The 22,015-nt window shown below is 43.2% G+C and overlaps 2 protein-coding genes across 2 annotated transcripts; one reads left to right on the top strand and one right to left on the bottom strand.

Moving 5' to 3' along the window:
- The first annotated feature begins 53 nt into the window (after positions 1-53).
- Positions 54-4,079, top strand: LOC124185971. The gene is made up of 2 exons (XM_046577235.1): positions 54-2,172; positions 2,671-4,079. The coding sequence occupies exons 1-2, from the start codon at positions 1,068-1,070 to the stop codon at positions 3,462-3,464; spliced, it is 1,899 nt and encodes a 632-aa protein (XP_046433191.1). The 5' UTR covers positions 54-1,067; the 3' UTR covers positions 3,465-4,079.
- On the bottom strand, positions 3,902-21,968 carry LOC124186075 (glutamate receptor ionotropic, kainate 4). The gene is made up of 18 exons (XM_046577446.1): positions 21,760-21,968; positions 20,542-20,656; positions 17,422-17,574; positions 16,904-17,107; positions 16,672-16,838; positions 16,009-16,200; positions 15,449-15,616; positions 15,165-15,362; positions 14,859-15,080; positions 13,922-14,021; positions 13,498-13,675; positions 13,209-13,392; positions 12,739-12,860; positions 12,183-12,330; positions 11,507-11,676; positions 11,208-11,329; positions 11,042-11,127; positions 3,902-5,927 (listed from the first exon to the last, which is right to left on the bottom strand). The coding sequence occupies exons 1-18, from the start codon at positions 21,934-21,936 to the stop codon at positions 4,830-4,832; spliced, it is 3,804 nt and encodes a 1,267-aa protein (XP_046433402.1). The 5' UTR covers positions 21,937-21,968; the 3' UTR covers positions 3,902-4,829.
- Positions 21,969-22,015: the final 47 nt, after the last annotated feature.

Raw genomic sequence — 22,015 nt, 5'->3', positions numbered from 1 at the left:
CATTGGAAGCGGAATAACTCTATATGGGACCGAATTGATCCTGGATCGGCCTCGTACTCGGTGACGCCGAACACGATCGGAGAGCTGCAGAGATCAACTCGTGAAAAGTTTCGTCAGATGTTTTTCTTGTACCATATCCCAGTGATTATTTGCGCTCTTGTCTGGGCGGGGGAGTTACTGGTCTACAAATACCGCTGCCATCAAGCTGGGAGGACTCGAAGATCGTAGAGAATATAAGTATCATACGATAACACGCACTTTGGGGTCGAATTCATTTGCTGTTTCGTGAGTGATGCTTGTTTTCGCCCGTTTCGTTCTATCCAAGTCCGACAGTGTTTGATCGGTGTTTGAACAGAATGACACCTGATTTTACATGGAGATAGGAGTAACGGTCAAAACAACGCGCCTGTTTGCGCTTGGCTTACTAAACCATCGTTTTCTTCCATCGCTCCTTGCACACTAGATTTTACAATGTATACAACAACATGGCACGCTATGATAAGTAGGCACACAGTTGACTAATGAGAGTTTGTTTTATACAAGAAACAGGAAAACGAGACCAGCTTGGTGAAAAGTCAATACTCGGTGGCACTCGCGTTGAGATTACAATAATTTTTACTACATCCAAGGAATGAAAGGAAGTTCGCTTCGTTTAAAAGGCGGTAGTATTTTTCCCGTGACTCGTTCGCTTCGATAATAAAGTGAAACACTTCTCCGTACATCTCAGAAAACGTAAACTTTGAACCACCCTATGATCGTGTACCTGCAACGGTCAAACACCTTGAGTCGTGCTTCGGAACGGTGTCAATTTAGGTGTTTGCTCGCCTTCCCGTGACCCTGATTACCAAGTTAATTGATCAAATACGAATCCCGTAATTCACCGCCAAGTCAAACCTGTCGAATGTTATTTATCTTGCAACAGAACCCGCAAGCTCGTGATTTGTAACTAATCTTATAGCACCGGTTTTCGTCAAAGTAAGCCGACAGTCAACTCATGCAGCCGAATCGTAAGTAGTGCAACGTCCTTAATCGCGGCTGAATAAAAAAGAGCAATAAATTTAAATGAAATGAAGACGTTTGTCAGTAAGAAGAAAAAACTGATCCTCGTCATTATTATTCTGAATATTATGTCGGAGATTGAGGCGTCTCTGTCAGCCGAGGACAGCGGGGACATAAGATTGGAAAAGCTGTTGACCGAATTTATGACCGACTTGAAAAAGTTTACCTTGGATCGAATTGCTAGCGATCACGTGACGGTTTTGGGGAAAAACAGTATCTGTCTACAAGCAACGAAAGTTGTTCTGGAAGATTACATACCGTGTTTTATCGGTACCAACCCAGAGGCCGTCATCCCTTATTCTTATTCCGGTACAGACAGCGTCATATTATTCTTCGTCGACGGGTTAAGCGATACGGCGTTGAAATCGTCCATTGGTCAGATATCGGCAGTCCTGTCCCGCAGGGTGCTGTTGATATCGGTCTATAACACAACGTATGAAACGGTATACAACGCGGTGTTGAATGCCGAACGAAGCAAGCTGTGGAACATGCTCTTCGTACGCTTGGATAACGCCGGAGAGATGAAAATTTATAAAAATGTCGTAGGACCGAACTGCTCACCTCAGGTTGTACCGCTGAATGCATGGACGCGAGGAATTGGTTTCTTGAAAAACAGCTCGGTTTTCGAAGAAGAAAACGTAATCATAAACGGACTCGGTTGTCCCATGTTCGTTAGTACAATGAATCTGATGCCGACGATGAAATTGCGTCGTGGTGTGAACGACACTTCGCGTATAGTGGGTGGAATCGAAGGGCACTTGATCCGCAGCATTGCCGAGCAGATGAATTTCACACCAATCGTTAAGAAGCCGTCAGCCCCCGAGAAATTCTTGGTACTTCCCAACGGGACGTTTATCGGCGTTATTGCGGATGTCGCCGAAGAGAAGGTGCATCTTGGAATCGGACAGATACGGCCTACCTTGCGGAGGGCGATGCTCGTCGATTTCACGGTGCCCTACAACCACGAATGCATCGTATGGACCGTTCCAGCGAGGGCGAACTACGACCCCAACATTCTAAGACCGGTGTTTTCTCCCGCCGTTTCGATCCTGGCTATTCTTTCGGTTCTACTTTCAGGAGGCCTGAGTTACGTTACCTGGAAATTGAAAGCAGGTCAGAGCGTGTATGGTATTTTGAAATTGAAACAACACTAGCCAAGTAACACTGGTCTGCAAAAAAAATAATTTAATACAGCATTTATTAAAAAAAGGTTTAGACATTAAGATCGTCAGAAAATCTATCTACTAATATAATTCTAGTTATTTGATAGTTTTCTTTCTTTTTGTATCATCGATTGAAGTTTCACGACGAATCGACCAACAAAACTGTACAAGAATTTCTTCTGACCATTTTCCGTTGTATCGTCTTTTTTCTTCTTTCTATCAGTTCGAACTGGTTTCGTATGTACAAATACTATTTGAACAGATTAACGTAGTGTTAATACAAAAACAAAACACATCAAAATCCTGAACCTATAATATATACGTGACAGCAAAAAATGGAAAGCATGTATAGATTCGGTACATTTGAACCTTCGTATCTCTACAATATATACTTTTTTTTTTAAGCAAAAGGATTTAGTTACAGACCTGTGTAATTACTGCTTTTCAGAAAACTGCCGCAGTCCTGAGTTCGACCTCTTCGACGTGATCTCGGTGTCCCTGACCCACGCTATACCCCGTCCCCCGGCCAGTCTGCTTGGTAAATTGTTCTTCCTGTTGTACCTGAACTATTCCCGAGTGTTGTCAACGGCGTACTCGGCATCCCTGGCCTCCATCCTGGCGACGAGGACACCGATGCCGACGATCGTCGACGAGAAGGGGATCCTCGACGCGGGTCTTCGCACCTCGGGGACGGCGACAAGTCGCGATATGTTGGCGGATCAAATTACCCCGGAAAGCGACAGGGCCGAGCTGCTGAATCGATACGAAGTTATCACGAGGGCTAGCGAAGCTTTGGCCCGGATATCAAGAGGCGAGGACCTCGCGTACCTCCGACACTTGTCCACCATCAATTACATCACGGCGAGGTACGTAAGGGCTGGTAAATTCCCGACGTTTCACCCTCTGCGGGACCAGTGCGTCATCTCGTACAATTCGGTGATCGTCACGCCGAAGGGATCCTTCCTCACCGACGAGATGAACAAGATCATAAGGCGGATAACCCAGTCGGGGATCTACGAGTACTGGACGAACATCGACAACACGGTTGACAAAATCGTTAAAAGTCCCTATTCTCACAGTAGTTACACCTTGACTCAACTGCAGTCGATATTCGTACTCTATTTGTTTTGTCTCGTTCCCGCTTTCCTTGCTTTTATCACCGAGCTGATAATCTCCGAGATAAATATTAACAAATGCCGCAGCTTAACAGCTTCTGCGGTACGAGGACGTAAGGATAGATAAATTCAATAAAAACAACGTCAGACGAGAGCTGAGGTATTGTTGAAAATTACGGTAACGTTGTCTATTCTTCATAACTATGGCGACATTATATGTATTGTTACAAATCGTACGTAACTTACCGTAAATATTTTTGCCGATATCACGTGAATGATTTGGCACGGAAAGCTTGTTTTCCCACCTTTCTATGGGGTGGTAAATTATAATGCGATCGCAATTTTTGAAGAATCATTGATTCGTACCTTGCAACAGTTGCACAACTTGTATTGTTGAGCGACAAATGACATGGGCGAGCGCACGAGCCGATTTCAGCGAAAGTTTCGAACACGAATTAGTTGAGCGTAACAGTCACCGTAGTTTCACAAGCCGTTTGTTAAAAATAAAGAAAATACGATAAGAATGAAAAAACAGTTTGGGTGGGGGAAGAAATACCTCTCAAGCGTTGAACCACGTATTTCATTCGGTGTGTTACAGAATTGAGTGAAAATCTATTGCACATAATTCACCTCGTAACTAAAAGATTTGAGTAATGCAAACCTTATACGTATAGTTTTAGGCATCTGCTTACAGCTGCATTAATAATCGTTGAGATTCAAAATATTCTGATGAATTTTCTGTCGTAGCTTTGAAAAAATTAAAGCACATAATTGTTGTAAATGCGAATGATGTTCGAAAAGAGGCTTCTGTGTTTGGATTGTTGAACATTTTTCGTCGACATTTGAGTTGTTTTTTCGTGTACTTTAATTAAACGAAATTCTTTCCATTTGTAACTATTTACGTTTAACCCAATTACGGTAATTATCTGGTATGCCAATTCGTCACTATTTCGTATATATTCTACAAAGTTGTGGGAAAATATACTTGATTACAAACCGAATAACAATTATATCGATAATGTAACATCTTACAAACTAAATAACAATGGTGCATGAATGGATCGGGCTTGAACAATTAATTCCCTTCTCTTCTTATCTGTATGGGTAAATAATATGTTAAGCAGATGAAATTTTCTTGAGTAAATCGAAACTCGACTATTTCATCCAAGTTTTTTCAAAACGATATTTATGCTCCATACGTGCGAAGCTCGTAAAATTTTATTACATTCATTTATTCAATAAATTGAAAAATAATTTGCAATTTTATTGCTGTAGCCTGCAGCGATATTCGTAACAAGCATAGGCACGTTGATTAAATTTTCACGACGATCTCTCACGTTAAATCGATCCTCAAATAAAATCACCACTTATATGGGAGAGAATTGCGTTACGTTGGACAAGAAAAAAAAAAATTAAAACAAAGTACAAATACACTCAGCGTGAATCACATTTTATAATCTAACAAGTTCATCGTCGCAATAATGTGCAATTTTTAACCGGATGCGACAACCTTGTCGAATTCCGCCTCGTGTTCGGAAGTGGTCAACATATAGCGGGGCAAAGTCATGCCCAGGGCTTTGTCGAAGACGGGTTTAGTCTCCTCGTCAATGTCGTACGGGACGGTCTTCTGCTCCTCGTTTTCCTGCACCTCGGTCGGATCCTCGAAGACCTCTCCCCTGGGATCGCTCTGCTGTTCCTCGTTTTCCGTGGCCGAAGAAGCGGCATCGTCGAGGTATAAGTACTTGACGGGACGAGTTTTCCTGGTCTTCCTCTTCTTCGGGGCAAGCGGCGAACCGTTGCTGCTCGACTTGATCACGCGATACTCTTCGGGTAGACTGACGGAAGCTGCGGCGGGTGCGGGGTCGAGCTGGTACTCCTTGACTTCGTGATAGGCGACCCGGTCCTTGGCGGGTTCCTGTTCAGCGACGAAGATGCACTCCTCCTTCTGCATACCGTCGTCATCGGCGCACTGGTAGCAGGTGAGTTTGTCACGAATCACCTTCTTGCACTTGGACCTGTCCTCCTGTTGGAAGTCGCTGAGCACCTTGGCTATCTCCTTCTTCTTCTCCTTTGTGCTAAAGAATTGAACGTCGACGTTGACGGGGTTCTGAACACCAGCCTCGCCGCTTGATTCGGCGACTTCCTTGCTCTGCGTCTCGCCGCTTGTCACGTGCGGCTTGTTGTCCGAAGCATCGCCGTAGCTCCCGCGGTCATCGCCGTACGACGAGGACCCGGAGGATCCGTAGTCCTGGCTCTTCTTCTCCGCCGGATCCGGCGATCCGAAGGACTTGGCGCTGCTGAACGAGAAGACTTTGTCGTTCGGCTGGTAAGTGTACGAGCACTGTTCGAAGTCACCGCCGGTTTTCGGGTCCTTGCACACCGTGCACGTCATCGAGTCTTTCTCGACCTTCCTACAACCATCGGTCCCCTTTATCTCCTCCGCTATTTTCTCGGACTCGGACTTGACATGCTCGACCGACGGTCCGTCTCCCGCTACCTTGTACTCAGGGACGTAATCGTAGCTCTGCTTCTTCTCGTAATACTTCTCGGGCTCTTCGCCACCCTGGTACTCTCGGTGCTCCGATTTCTGCTGGGCACTGGGCTGGTAGTAGTCTGCACTGGGTCCTTGGTACCCCGTATAATCGCCGCCCGAATAACCAGCGGTATCGCTGGAGTAGGATGCTGGCGTCTCGGTGTTCGAGGCCTTCTGCGGTGAGGATTTCTGCTCCTCGCCTCCAGGGTACCCGAAGGACTTCTGCCTGCTGAACTGGTAGACCTTGTCGCTGGGGTGGTTGGCGTAGGCGCACTGCTCGTAGCTGCCACTGGTCTTCGGGTCCTTGCATACGGTGCAGACCATCGAGCCCTTGACGATCTTCTTGCAGCTACCGTCGGTCATGTCCTCGGAGCCGGATTCGAGTTTCTCGCTCTCCTCGGATACGAGGGCGTCGCTCCTGTGTTTCGGTACACGTTCTCTGATCGCCGCTGACTGCTCCTCGATGTACTTGTCCATTTCCGGATGCGAGCCGTCGTAGGAGGACTCGACCTTCGGCTGGTGAGTCCTCTTCGTAGACTTGCTTGGTACCCTGGACTCGTCGGCTTGCTTCTCCTCGTCGTGGGCCCGACCGAACGAGCTGGACTTGCTGTAGGCATAGGCCTTGTCGTCAGGCTGGTTGGTGTACGAGCACTGTTCGTACTTGCCGTTGGTCTCGGGGTCCTTGCAGACCATGCACACCATCGAGTCCTTGACGACCTTGCTGCAGTGCTCGCTCTTCTTCTTGTACTCGGTGGGAACCTCCTCGGATGACGCGGGGACAAAGTACTCCTCGGCGAAACGGTACTCCGGAACCTTCTCCCCGGACTTCTTTCCCCCAACAACCTCAGTCTTCTCCTTCCGGGCGTTGGATCGCCGGTACCTCAGCTGACTGGGAGGCGACTGGTAACGATTCACGGTGAAGCTGGCCTGGGGCTCGGATGTGTACGAGCACTGTTCGTAAGTCGCTCCGTTCTTCGGGTCCTTGCACTTGTAGCAAGTCATCGCGTCTCTGCGGTACCGCTTCTTCGTCACCTTGTTGTTCGGCACCTTGTTCTTCGTTTCCTGGCAGTAAGGCGCTCCGGACTTCATGATTATCGACTTGTATATCTCAGGATCGGAGTCCGTCAATGTGTAGAAGGCGGAAACGGCCTTCTTGAAGTCCAAGTTCTTCTTGTCCGCCGCTTCGTTGGTGCTCGCGGTGAAGTAAGCTTCCACCGGGTCTTCGTACGCTTCCTTCGAGGCTTTCTTCGTCGGTTCGTGGAACCCACCACCACCCTCCTGCTGCTTGTAGGGACTCGAGTAATCCTCGAAGAACCATGGCTTCCGGTTCGGCTCTTCAGCTCCGTCAAAATTGAACACGTTGTAACGCTCGTAATGGTAATTAGCGTTGGCCAGTGACATCAAACCCGCGAGGAACACCAACATCTGCTAAAATTTTTACAGTCAACGATTCACGCGCAGTTTCAAGGAATGTTTCGATCAGTGGAATGGAATTATAGTTTTTATTGTTGTGCCGAACGGTGTTGCTTGAAAAACAAAAAGAGGCGTTTGTCATGCATGCGATATTTGAAAACGCGGTGTCTCTTCTTACCTTGCGTAGAAGTCCCATCTTGACCGATGGGGAATGGTTCGTCGTCTGAGACACACGAGTGATTATCTTTACCTCTATAGTAAACTTGTTTGCTGATCCATATCACTTCTCACCAAATGGCTAGCCTGCTCCGTTCAATGGCTTTATATTGACTCAACGAAACGGAGACGGGTTAATTCCCCCACCTGGGAGGGTCCGCAACACTGGCAAAAGTATGACTTGGCTACCTCTCGGGTAAAAGACACCGCATAGCCAGCATCTCAGCCATGAAGAATTAGAATTGCGGTGCAATCGGGGGCCTGTTACCTAAACAAATCCGTTTTATATAATTTCATCCTGCAGCGTCGAAGCCGCCGATGATACCGCAGTTGCACTACGAGCAACGATTCTCACACATATACATACCCGTACAACTTTCTACGTCAAACAATTAATACTTATACTTGTTAATCTAATTTTTTAACACTCTTCGTTTTTTTTCCCTTTCAAATCCGCGGCTACGATTTTCCGCGTCTTCAGAATTCTTCATCGCGGTCGACCTGTTGGAAATTTCGCGATTGTGATTCGTGTCCGCAATAATAATTTCGTTAGCAATATCGCTAATCACTCTCCCCGCTGACTGTTGGAGAAGGAGACGACGACAGCTCTCCGGTAATTATTGCAAGGAGTAATTCTCACGGGTTGTATTTTACGTTTATCCTTCGTCGATAGATATAGCGATTATAAACTATTCGCACGGTGTGAAACGAGGTTCTTGATCCAGCTGCACCACAATCGGCTTCGATGCGAGGAAAAACTCTCGGTCGATCGTAACCGCGTTGTTACGTATTACGTAGGTGATTCGAGGCTTTTGTTGAATTTTAACGCTGCAGCAATAACGTTATAGTAGGGTACACCCAGCATTGTCAATGCATAATTAGGCTTTCATTATTCGTTTAATTTCCGCAATGTCAAAATAACGCTCATTTTCTCCCATACGGCGTGAAAAAAATTAAACACATTTTACTTGCCAATACATTTTCCGTACCCTATTTCAATTACGTAGATTGATTTACGACTTGTCAACGTCGTTTTTATTATTTTTATACAAATTTACGATTACGCAACGAAACTACCAACATAAATAATTCCCAGGAGAAGGCTCGTTTAAATTTTGAAAACCAGACCGTCTTCCATCCGCAGGTTCAGGCAAATCCGAGACCACGTTTATTTTATCTATGTCATTCGGTCAGCGATGCGATTTTAATTATTTACTGTGCATTACACATCGGGATCTGGGAGTGAGATTTCTGGAGTGAAACGGCGAACAACGATAGCCGGTGACAAATAATGTATTAAAAATAGTTGTATATTCAACACGGGACCAAGGCGGTGAGATTTTTTATCTTTCACTTCTGCGGGTTGTATTTCGTCATAGAGATCGAGAACTCTTTCGTTTAAATTTCCGCAGCTGGTCGGTTCAGTCACTCTTTCGATAAGTTTGCGCGTACATATTTCATCGGAGGTGGCTGCTATCCATAAGAAAAGCGAAACACGAATGCAAGGTGAAAGCGTCAAGAGAGCATTGGCCTTTTAACTAACACCCATCCACCGAATTGTCTCACGCAAATGCCAAATAAGCGAAGAGAAAAAACCACCAAAAACAAAAACAAATTCGATTAAAGAATTTGACGTTATACTCAAACAACGCCATAGTGTCAATCAGTCAAACATAACTGCATTAGGTATGCACCTTGAGTTGAAATCAAGGTGTGAACCTCGTAATGAAAATTATTTGCAATTTCACGCTAATATTGAACGATTCCGGTTCCCTTCAATGATAGTTACGTGACTTAGAGTCATTTCCTAATAAATTTTGATGGTTTCGTTTGATGTTTAATAATCTTACGATGATTCATACGAACCAAAATAACCCAACAGCGATTCGGATAAATTCCGAAACACTTTTGAATGCAAATATCACGCAACTAGGAATTTTTTTGCGCCTCGTGTCGAACTACGCCTCAGTTTCTCACAAACAATGCACCGCCCATCGATTTTATACATAGTTTGTATGTACGCATTACGATCGTTACCTCGTTTCTAATTTTTTTATTCCGTATTTCTTATCACTGCAATTTGTTTTATTGTTCCCTCCTCCTTTTCTTCTTCGTCTTCTTCTTCTTCTGATTCTTTTAAAAAGTAAAGCTACGGGTGGATGGATCGATGATTGGGTATAATCTTATAGCCAAAGAAAACTGTGAGATTTTAGCAACCGCAAGCTGCTGGAAAGATTCTTTTCGCAGTCCAGCGGGTGTGAAAAAACAACAAAAAACAGAAGAGCAGGAATAAAATGAAAAAGGAACGCTCTTCAAATTTAATTTCCACTTACCGGAATTAAACTTCTACTGACCAACTAATGCGATCCTTAATTGGCAGTTTTGCACAATGCTTCGATCTCGCGAATTTCAAATTTATTGTCTCGATCGTTCGATCGGCAGTTGTAAAGTCAATCGGTAAGCTGCAGTAAATGAACAATCCTGTCAGGACTGACTTCGACAAATGTATTTACACCGATTACATTAGTCAACTTATTTGTACGCATATCGTGTACAATATTATACGACACATTAGGCACTCGTTTATGTACACTCGGCTTCAAAACATTACACGTTCAATCACTTAGAACTAATTATTATGACATAGTGCAATCATATATTATTTATTATACTTGTACGAGATTCTCTATTAACATCGATTTCCCAATATAGAGACGATACTTTTTCATGTCCAAAGAAACAAAAATAATGTTTAATGGAAAATTTTCTTTGAAATCGTTCGCGAGCTTAACACAAATTTACGATAATCGTGTTTCTCTAGAATTTAGAAAAGATATTCATGTCCTACCGACAAGTGAACGGTAGAAAATTTACGGCTATTTCTATCAACGAATAATCATTCGACGCGTGATGAAAATTCGGTGACGTAATCGGAAAACCAAAGCGAAAGGGTAATTAAATCTACGCTCAACTTTGACGCGATTATAATAGTTAGTGGGTATTTAAAATGAAAACCCCGTCCAACCAAATTGACTTAAAGTATCTGCTGACTAAAAACATAGCCACGGCTGTGTCTCTTTTTTAGCCAGAAATCTCTTGTGCAGGTCGGCACGACAGAAGGTAAAATTGGTCCGCTGATTGATTCGAGAGACCGCGGAGAACGACGAAGAATCGAACCAGTAAAAAAAGTGCCGAATGCGGATCCGGTCAATTAGGTATCAACCAAGGAGTACGCACTGTAATTTGTCGAGAGTCGAACCGAGTCTAGATGCAAAAGCTTTTTGCGTCGAGAAGGCAATATTAAAGAAAAAGAATTACGGCAAAGAGAAAAAATGAAAATTATAAACCTGGCGACAGGTTGTACCTACTTGGCATTATTCCTTGAACGCAAAATGTCTGGGGTAAACGGAAATGTGGGAAACCCGGGGCTGAATGTTTTTCATCGGCCTGTCGACGAGGGAAACAACAGGCGCCGGTTTCATCTGGAGGGTCGGTATTTTTCGTGACTTAATCACCGCCGGCGGCTGCTCTTTTCGCGAAGCTTTTCGCTTACGGTAGAAAATCACCTCACCGGCTAGAGTGATCATCGCCAAGGCCAAGCCGAATAGAGTAGCTATGAACACTCCGCCTGAAACGGAACGAGCAAACGGGTGAATGAAAATTAACAGGCTCAGAAAGAGCGGAACTTTATTATCGTCGAATACTCACCCAAACTCTCTAACGTTATTCCCTCGCTGTCGTCGGAATTCGGACAGGATTCTCGGAGAGACTGATTCCAATATTTCGATGACAACGTCTCGAAGTATCTGTCTTTTTGTAGGTCTAGTATTCTGAAATATTCTCATACGGTTCGAATTATTTTCGGTAGAATTATGGATTTTCAAAGAAAGCGAGCCTTTCGATCATTGCCAAAAGCCACGTTGAAGCCACGATGAGTTAACATGTTTAGAAAAGAAATTTAAAGGGTAAAAAAGTAATTCGTATTACTCGGTTTTTGTTCTTCTCACCTTTTGCTAATCTCTTCCTGAAGATGACTTCCCTGCTGAACAGCTATCGCGTATGGCTGCTCGGCAAAAACTTCCCCAACTTCGGTCAAGTTGCAGTTTTTCGTAACCTCGTATTTAATCTCACCCGAATCGTGGATGAAAGCAAATTCCGCATTTTCACTGTCGATTACCTGCAGATCGAGAGTAATTTCTATGAAAACGTATCCTATACTTTCGATTTTTCTACCATTTTTCCAAATTTCAAATCGTCAACTCTTGGGCATAATTATTATTTGAATTTCATTTTCTTATCGTCCTTATTACGTCAAATTTTTTTTTGCGACTTCAATCTTATCATAAAGTATTCAATATTGTCAACGAGATTCACTTTCGCTTGAGAATCTATAACCAGTACATCCTTAAGGATCGTGAAATATTTCTTTAAACTCGACCCGAGAAAAACGGATTGCTATTGTGATATAGATACACAGAGAAATCGCGCAGAAATCGTTTATGGCCAAAAAAGACGAAGATAAAACATTCGCCAGAGAAACTCAGTAATAATTCATATGATTCTGCAGAGTTGTTTTACGTAGATATGCATAGACTGACGTTCTCTATTATGCGGTAACCCGAATATTGACGATAACTCAACAACTATACACAAGCCAATTATTACGAGGAGTGAATAATTCACCTTCTGAAATCCGGCACGAGCGCTTTCGACTGGGCCAGCCTGTGTGATGGCCTGTAATATATGGCCGTATTGTTCCTTTATCGGGTAATCCCATACTCTGTATTCCACCTGTTCGCTGGTACTGTTTAGCGTTATCTCCTTCCATACTCTTGAACATAACAGGCAGCAATTACCCCTCGAGTTGTATCGGGTACGTACACACACCGTTAATTATTATTCACTGTTACAACGAACGAATAGAATACACGGTGAATTCCACACTCAGACCTAAGTGTATCAGGGAATTACTTTCACCGGTAATAAATTCCTCGTTCGTTGTTAAGTCAGAACTTTTTATACCCTATGCGACGTGTCACGGACTTGATCGTGCGGTAATTCGCAGCTTTATCAATTATGTCCACCTATTGTAAAACGAACCGGAGAAAAAAAAACTTGAAGAAAATTTAATTTACCCCGGCGTTTCGAGCTATTCTATCAATCATCAATTATGGCTTTATAGAAGTTATCTCCGTGCGGTGCATAATTTTCCATAATATTACAGGTATATTATGCTTACGTGTACAATTTGTCCTCGGCGTTTTTCATGTTTATGAAGTACTGATGAACGTGCGAATTTGCAAGCACAGTGTAATTTATACGGGACTGTCGAGCCAGCTGCTCCAACGACTGCACCGGGGACTAACGATAAGCAGAGAAAAATTATGCCAAAACTGCGGTCAATTTAATATTCATCACGCTGCCGCAATTTCATTCTACATCACCGCAACCCGCATTGCGGTACCGTATTGCGGGTTGCATTGTCGATCGACATGGCGCGATTGCAGTTCCGAATTAACGATCTTCGGTGTGAAATTAATTGCGTAAATGTTTTTTTTTCCATAAAAAGATCGGTTTTATATTTTTTTTAGAATTCTGGTCCGCTTGAACGGTTCGGGGAAAAATCAGCGCGTACAGTACAAAAATTTACACGGTCAAATAGAAGAAGGGAGAAAACGATTTTAGAATTTCGCATTATTCTGCCTGTACCTGCATTCTTTCGACGGTCAAAAAGGCGGCCAAATTCGCTGTGAATGTAGCGAGCATGAGAACGACGAATAGCCAATAAGCGGCGACCAAAGTTCTGCCAGAAAGAGCTTTCGGAGCTTCGCCTCCGCCTTGAGGTGTGAATGACGTTAAGGCGAACCAGAAGCTCTCCTTCAGGGTGAATTCCCTGAGGAACGAATAGCGAATGGCTTATTATTTACTCCAACTTTTCAAGTTTTCACCCGAGGCGCATTTATGGTAATCGTTTATTCTGTACATTTCGCAAGCTCACCTGCACGGATAAGGGTAGAGATTTTTATTATTGCGCGCGCTGTAAGGCGAGTACTTGTCCAGCAGCCAAATCATTATCCCGGTCACAGTCAAAGCCCCGACGATGCTGAGCCAAACCTCGAGTCTTAATACGGTCATGAATTTGAACAACGAGGTCTTCCTCACTGGTTTCCGAATAGCTGCAAGTGAGAATTTGTGATTTACTGTTTAGCGTGAAATTTTTATTTCAGAAACTTTCATGCACTGATGTGATGGAAAATTTTCGTCGGCGAGATTCCACAATTTACAGCCTGACTTCGCATGCAGCATGGAATAAATGCAAGTCAATATCAGTTACGACTGATCATCAAACTTTGATGAAATTCATAAACGTTGATCGATTCTTGTGACATTAAACTTGAGTAACATGCAGATTATGTACTTGCCGATTAGGATTCCCGACTGTTCGTAATAAGGCGCTACGAAATCTATTACTTCCTCCCTTTCCGACGTCATCGTGAGCGGCGCTACAGCGATGTCGATTTCCTGTCACGAAATGATAATGCGGAATTAAATATGGATTCACTTTGGCTCGCTTCACTTGAACGCAAGACTTACAATGGCTTACAACGAAACTTGGAAAACGATTGATGTAAAAATTAAACCAATCGACGAAATTTCTTCACAATTCACGGAGAAAATGATATTCTGTAAACGAATTTTATTCCATAAAACCCCCGCCGTAAGCACGTCGTTATGTAGTTACTTGTGCGGCTAAATTGAATCCCATGCCAATTGCCAAGATAATGCTGTACATCCTAATTTGTGGCTCACAGTCTGCGGCTTATGGTCCAAACGAATTTATCTACTTAAACTTCAACGTCCTACTGCAATCAGCCGGTACTCACTGCTCCAGTTTCTCCAAACTGCTCTTCTCTTACGATCCGTTTTTCCCCAAATTCTCTCTAAGCTATTTTAACGAGATTCACAGAGAGAGAAAGAGATAGATAGATATGTGTTTATTACATCCATAGCGATGTTGCACATAAGTACGTAATTACAGGAATTAACATGCGATACAGCAAGAGCAGAAACATAAAAGCAAGTAAAACAGAGAGAAGAGAATAACTTAAAATAGGTCAAATCAAACAAGAAAACAAAAATAAAGAGGATAAATTAAAGTAGATTACAATTGAGAGTAGAATGGTAGGTTAAGACAAGGGGTGAGATGAAATAGAATTAAAGCAAAGTTAAAGTTAGAGATAAAAGGTAGAGTAAAATTAAGAGAAAAACGAAACGTGAGAAATGGAAGTGAGAAAACTGGCTACCAAAGCAATGATAGGGATGGGACGAAAAAAAGCTCCATCACTAAAATCAACTCACCCCGCGAAGCAAATCTCCAACTATCCCTGTCCATTTGCCGTTCGGTAATCTCTCCCCGAAACCTCCGCTCGACGGTATCACCAATTCGTAATCAAAGTCCATCGTCTCCGCGAGTTTCTTCATCAAATCGATGCAGTATCCTTCCCACACCTCCTTGCCTTCATCGTCCAAGACCGGCTGCTGGGATTCCTCGTTATTTTTCACATAAGACCAAGGTATCATCTGCAATAACGACAAATCGTGAACATAATCGTCACCGTTATCTTCATCCCGGAGGTGAAATATTCAGAAACAATTATATATCACCTGCGCAGTACCGATGCGAAAAAATCTCCTCGCAGGTGTGATTTCCATTCCCTTATCAGTCGTTATTTTGTGCTGCCTGTTCCATTCGCCGACCTTCTGCAGGCGACCCTGAGTCAGTGTTTTCAGCTCGATCTCCGCCCGATAAGTTATCAAATTCCGATCGGGCAGGTATTCGAAGGTGTGATTGGTGCTCAGTTTCTATTAGGACAGAAATGAATCCGACGTTTGTGTTTACGGTGTAATAAATATGCGGATTCAATAACGCGGAAGGAAGATTTTACTACCGTTAATAAATTCTTTTTGAAGGCTTCGACGGTCGTGTTATCCGTCAAGACGTCTTCCTTATTCTTGCAATTAATTACCTTCGGCTCAACTGTGACCCCCGATTTTTGAACCTCGCTCATCACGCTGATCAACAAACCGATCAAGCGTTTAAAGTACCGCGGAAATGTCTGGAATTGGGAACGACGATTTCACAACGGTAGGAAAGGAAATAAAATAAAACAAGCAGCGACAAGAAAAAGAAGACGAAGAAGCAGTAGATGTAGTGAGAAAATAGAATGCAGAAGAGAAGTATAAAGTTGCTCCCAGTCTCATTCACCAGGCTTTGATTATATCATTACGTACGGATAAAAGTGCAGTGCGTTTGTTCTCCCGCCATATTTCTTTTTTGTTTCTTTCTTTCTTTTTTCTTTCTTTCTTTCTTTCTTTCTTTTGCGTAGGTACAGTGAACTGTTTCGACAAAGAAGATGAGGGATCGGTGGGATGGGTATATATTACAGGCAGGCACTCCGATACTCGCGGAGAGGTAGGTTTCGGTCTCGGTCAGTGATTTCCCACTTGCCTGAAAGTCATTCGGGCAGGTGCATGGTGACTCTCCGATCAATCTACAGCAGACCTCGTTCTTCATTGTCAGGATATTGATGGAAACGTTCAATTCCAAATCGCCGGCGATGTATCGGAAATCTTGGTAATTGTAGTCGGTGAATACAAGGTTCCAAGTACCGTCTCTTCTCACCAATCCGCCATCGATTGCCTGTACATCGCAACAACACAGCTTTGTCGAGAACTATAAAACGCCTCTTAGACAGGCTTCGCGATAAATCTCAAATCTCATCACGAAAGACTTAAGGAGTTACATGGGTTTGGAAATTTCGAAACGTCGGTTTAAAATTTTTTTTTGTTTTTTTTTTATCCTTTGTTAACTACAAGCTATACTCACCTACTAACAGAAAATATTTGGTTTTTTGATTTCAGATGAATATTTTATGAAATATAGTTCAAATATTGTTTTTTTCATACGCCTTAAGTTTGAATCAAATAATTCTTTCATTATGCTTAAAAAGTTGAAGAAAATGCTTTTTTTTTAATCTTTGAAACCCGTATGCAACCCTTTAAAGCTCTTCGGAGAATCCTCACCACGGATTAGGAAACCTATCAAATCTCGACGTTCCGTGTTGACGTGCACCGAATTTTCTTCATCTCGTACAAACCGTGGAGAACTTACCGCCTTGAACAACGTCTCCATGTTCGCGGACGTCGCGTAGATGACGTAGTAGGTAGGAGAGGGTCGCATGGCTCTGACCTTCATCGTCGAGGCTTCGTTAAGCTCGTCCAAAACTACGACTCGAATGATGGAGTACCCGATGAGGTAGTAAAGGGTCTGGTTTAGTTCTGCAAGAAAAGAGTAGAGAATGAGCGGCAATTCAAAAAACACGTTACAGTTAAACAACGCACACCTTTTTCAGTTTCGAATATCAACGCAGCGTCGGTCGCGTTCTTCGCCACCAGGAGGTCGTCCATCGCCTGGACGAAGGGCGTCAGGACAGCGTCTCCTCGCACGTAAGCTACCGCCGAATCCGCGGCTATTTCGCGAATCCTGTTCCAACCGGTCCAAGTCATGTCCAGGATCAAACTGACGCCTCGGTAAAGGACGGCGCAGGCTGTTAATTATTTATCGAATTCAATGGCTTTTAGGATTCAATGGCGAGTCTATAATACAGGTCGATAAAAAAAAAAAAAAATCCGAAATATCAGTCTGTTTTTTACAAAAAACGAAAACTTTATTTGGTAATACTATTTTTTTTTTTTTCATTAGTTACGGTGAAGAAATCAAAATTCGACATCTAGGAGCCGGACTCCGGCTTGCCGATTTCACCCCATTCCTCGTACTAAAATGCTTCTTCTCTAATAATACGGCTACGGATGTGAAATCGTGCAGGCGGTAATGAGGTGGGAAGAAAGCGTTAAAACCGACCTGTGTCGTAGCTCTCATCTTCGTACACCCTGTCGACCTCGACGGTTGAAACGTCGACCTTAATAATACCCTTGCCAAAGTCTCGCTCAGCGGACGAGACGGCGTCGTTAACGAAACCGTTGATGGACGAGTCTGCTTCCTCCATCGCGATCACTGGAGCAAGTAATACTCGGTTACGAATGTATAGATATAGTTTGAGAGGGGTATGCAGATCAAAGGATCGGAACCAGGCATCGACATTGAACCTGCGGCGAAGAGTTTCTTCAAACAAAACCCGTCGAGTCTTCGTCTTCGAGTTCGCCTTTAATTACCGACAAATTTACCGTTCAATACACGTACGTAACAATTGAGGTAATTACACGACGTGTAACATCAATTTTTGCAACGCGGTGAAAACGGTTTTAGCATACAATGAGGAGAAAATTATCAATAAGGAGGAAATTATCAATAAATACGCGAATGCCGGCTGGTACGGAAATCCAAGCGACGAGAAGATTTACTCGAACGTTCGTAACGCTGAATTAGCGAGTATTCGTCAGTGAGATATTGAATAGCATTCATTATTATTTATCTCTTATAAATCTGTCAAGAGTTTCTCCATGCGGAACTATAATATTATACCTACGATATGGTACTCTGGGGTGGTTCATTTTTTAAACTTTTTTTTTAGGTGCTACTCGATAAATTTATGACAAATACTAAAGAGAAACTTGTCGAGGACATAAAAATAAATAAAAGAAATATTACGATAATTGTTAGCGACCTCTAAATATCTTCCTAACTCCTCCAGGTTTTACGGCAATCTTTTTTTCAGTATTTGTAGCAAATTTTTCGATTGGCAGCTAAAACGTATAAAAAGAAAAAGTTAAAAAATGAACCACCCTAACGATACTCACTTATTTTTACGACAGTTTGAGTGTTACCGATCGCCGAGAGTAGGGCGATTAGGAAAAGCACGATCCTTTCCATCACAATTTGTTTGGGATGAAGGAGTGAAAAAAAGTAAAAACCGATCGAAGGATGTTCCGTGGAAGTCGGTCGTCTCGGCGAGAGTATGTTCGTCGTGAGAAGGACACCGTGGTTTCCCCGCGTGTCGCGGATCCTCCTCACGCCTGCGCGAGCCGGCTGGATCCTTGAATAATAGATCACCTCAGCCTTAGGTAAATCATATCCTCTTGAAGAAATTTGATTGAACGTTCTTTTGTGACCGCCTTTCCTAATTCTCGAGTCACCTTCCCTGCGTCTTTTCTTTGTACATACGTTTCTTTCCCGCATTGTTACACGTATCCACATCGATTTACTTGGAATATATTAGGAAGATTCGAACTCTCGATAACAAGAAAATTTTCACGTGTGGATAATCGCTTAAAAGATGAAAACCGACACAATGACCCTCACGGAAAAAAACCCCAAATTGGGTGTAAATTCGTACCCCTAACTATTTTCTAATTGCAAATTAGTATTATCTATGAATTGGGGGTACGAATTTACACCCAAGTGGGGTTTTTTTTACGTGAGGGGAGACTGCGAATATTCGGTGATTATAACAAGTTGTGGAAAAAATCTTGTATTCTTGTTATGTTTTTTCATTGTTTTCGTCAAATTCATGATTTTTTTATTATCCACTATTTTTTCACGGAAATCTCGCTCGGTTTTTAATTACCATCGAAGGATCCAATGCTTATTTATTACACCCGTAAGCAGACGTTTACTTTATTTAGAAACATCTAGATACGGCCTTAAATTGCGTTGCAGTCTACATCGTAAAATGATCTTTACAACTCGTGTGCATACGATGATATATCACCATAATTACACAGGCGATATCAATCGTGATGGAATACAGTAAAATAGACACATGTATTTACGTACGTACAATATTAAACACGTTTTACAATCACGAAGAAAAAATAAAATAAATATTCTATTTGCGAGGTAAATTCGAATATTTGCAAAGTTGCAGCGAGTCGACTTGTTTGACTTGTTTGACTTTTTTATAAATTATATTGTTACTTAGCAAGAAGCGAAAGGACAATTTTTAAGTATCGGACGAAAAAATGTAGTCCCATGAATATTTTTAAGAATTTGGGATTAGCGGTTAATCGACGACGAGCCTAAGACCGTATATATTATAAATAATGTACGCGAGGCTATAACAACTCGAGGATCGCAGTCTGTGCGACGGTATTCTCATTCTCATTCTAGGGCAGATTATAGACGATAACGTGCGGCTTGCTAATGGCGCGGGCGCCCATTATACAGCGGGCTTTATAACAACAATAGCAAATATGTTCGATATTGATTATCAGACTGGACACATCACAGGTTTCGATTTTCTCTTCGGTTAAACCTTAATGTCATACTATGCACTGGGTATTGCCTGCCTATGTCGGCTCGCTAATTTCCCCCAAAGCACCGTGCGTACGAGAGATTTTGCAATTTTCGTACAAGTTCACAAACCCAATGCATGCACGGTAACATTTTTTTTTTCAAGACGCTACTCGAAAAATTTGTAACAAATACTGGAACTAAAATTGTAACGTAAAACATGGAGGAGGTAGAAAAATATTCAGAGGTATAAAAATAAATGAAAAATATTTAAACAACTGGTAGCGACCTCTAAATATTTTCTTACTTCCTCCGGGTTTTGCGATCATTTTTTTTTTTTCAGTAATTGTGACAAATTTTTCTAGCGGCATCATAAAAAAAAAAAAATTCAAAAACGCATCACCCTGACGTACAGGATTGTAATTTACGATCGATTGATCGCAAGATATGCCGCGACTTGCAGCGTATAGCTGAGATTATTCCCAGGCCGATAATATTGCGCGATTGGTTCGTTACTTTTACGCTTATCATCATTATTGTTATTTGTTGTTATGGTTAAAAAGCGAGATCCGAGGTTGATTAATTTCCATGCTTGAGAAAACAGTGAGTCGGTGATGCGCGGTCAAGAAACAAGTAAGCCACAGGCATCGAGATTGCACTGCAGATGTTCCGAGTCCGGGAGCAGGTGAGGCGAAATGCTTCAATAACTTCATCTCTGTTGTAGTATAAATTTATAGATCCTAGTATTTCGAAACTGTGTATTAAAAGATCGTCGAATCGTGGTCTACGTACCGCATGGTTCGTCTTCTTCATCCCCTGCGCATACATCTCTAACATTCTCCGTTCCGTGAAACTCGCGACATCTCCGTGCGGATCCGGAAGTTGACGTCAGTGGGCAAATGATATCCTGCGGAATACGAAATGACTAACCAAAAGACGCTTGCGACTCGCTGATGACTCTCGCTCCGCGTCGACACGAGGAAAATGACATACCTACGTGTCAAGGGTCGCATTAGATGCGATTAGATCGTCACTGGCTTAATTGAAAAATTCACGCCACGAAAGTAGAACAATTACCATACATACGCGTTAATGGCGCATCGCGCGTGTACATGCACGGGTACGAATAACTCGTGTGGACACACGTAATATCCACACGTACAACGTCTGTACGACTAGGTACGACGTGGCTCTAAAAAACACGTCGTTGCGTCAGACGAACAATTGCGCCAATCTTACGTGAAGCGAAATTTCCAACAAAATTACACGTCGTTACGTTTCAGCGCTCGAGGATCGACGATTCGAATTGCTAATTGCACGAGCAGGCACGGAATCTCGTCCGTTGTTTTCGAATCTTCCAATCGAACGCAGTCGTCGTTTGTTTTGCACCTTCGTACCGACCGATTTATCCCGGTGCGCCTCCACTCCACCAGTTCCGGGGAGTCGTCAAAGGTCGCGCCACGTTGACCAGGTGGAGGTGAGCCGCGACGATAAGGTAGACAACATTATCGGGGCGCTCGAATCGAAGGATTCGACGATGAAAAATTGGGATATTCGAGGCTGGTTTCAGGGCCAGGGACGACGAGGCTACGATTTTACGTAGCCGGAATAAAAAATGAGTTTTGTTAAGGCGCGTTCACGCTCAAACGCACCGAATTCTTCCTCCCCCTCCCCCGCGCCCTCGGGCACATCCGCCGCCGCTCTCGTTTGGTTTTACCGTTCGGGCGTGGGTACGTGTGTAATGTACCTATTTCATTACCGGTTAAACCACGCCTCGTCTGGTAATATCATTAGCGTTGCGTTGTCCGGTTTCATTGATAAATAACTGTAAACCGTCTACGAAATAGAGAAGCGGAAAGTTGTTTCTCGATTAACAGGGTGAAAAGGGCGTCTTTCGGTATACCCTGCGCGAAATAGTCGCGACTCGAGCAACGCGTCGCGGAATCTTCGATGATAAAAAAGAAATAAAAGAAAAAATAAAGAAAGAATAAGAAAAAGAAAAAAAATTACCGGATGATCGGATAGGTGGCCGGCCGGGTGTTGGGCAGGAAGGTGTGACGAATAAAGATGCGGTAAAATCGAATCGGTCGGTCGGCGGTGTTCGGGCGGTCGGTGTAGCCGGAGAGCAGTCTCGTGATTTTCCGTCAGAGTTCGGGCGTTTCCGTCGATGGCCTGAAAGCCATTCATTCGAGTCAACGAGGCTCGAGCAATCGAGGCAAATCGGCAGATGTGGCCAGTTGGTTCAGTGGCGTGTGCCCGAATAGGT

Source organism: Neodiprion fabricii, chromosome 1 (assembly GCF_021155785.1).
Source record: "Neodiprion fabricii isolate iyNeoFabr1 chromosome 1, iyNeoFabr1.1, whole genome shotgun sequence".
Classification (NCBI taxonomy): Eukaryota; Metazoa; Arthropoda; class Insecta; order Hymenoptera; family Diprionidae; genus Neodiprion; species Neodiprion fabricii.
This window is presented reverse-complemented; position numbering and strand designations above follow the sequence as displayed.

Excerpts from the sequence above, each read along its gene's own strand:
- LOC124185971 (XM_046577235.1), top strand. The coding sequence starts at position 1,068 with ATGAAGACGTTTGTCAGTAAGAAGAAAAAACTGATCCTCGTCATTATT. Across the intron at positions 2,173-2,670 it reads TACCTGGAAATTGAAAGCAG|AAAACTGCCGCAGTCCTGAG; the intron begins GTCAGAGCGTGT and ends ACTGCTTTTCAG.
- LOC124186075 (XM_046577446.1), bottom strand. The coding sequence starts at position 21,936 with ATGAATGGCTTTCAGGCCATCGACGGAAACGCCCGAACTCTGACGGAA. Across the intron at positions 20,657-21,759 it reads GCCACCTATCCGATCATCCG|GATATCATTTGCCCACTGAC; the intron begins GTAATTTTTTTT and ends CGTATTCCGCAG. Across the intron at positions 12,331-12,738 it reads GCCGAGGACAAATTGTACAC|AGTATGGAAGGAGATAACGC; the intron begins GTAAGCATAATA and ends GTTATGTTCAAG.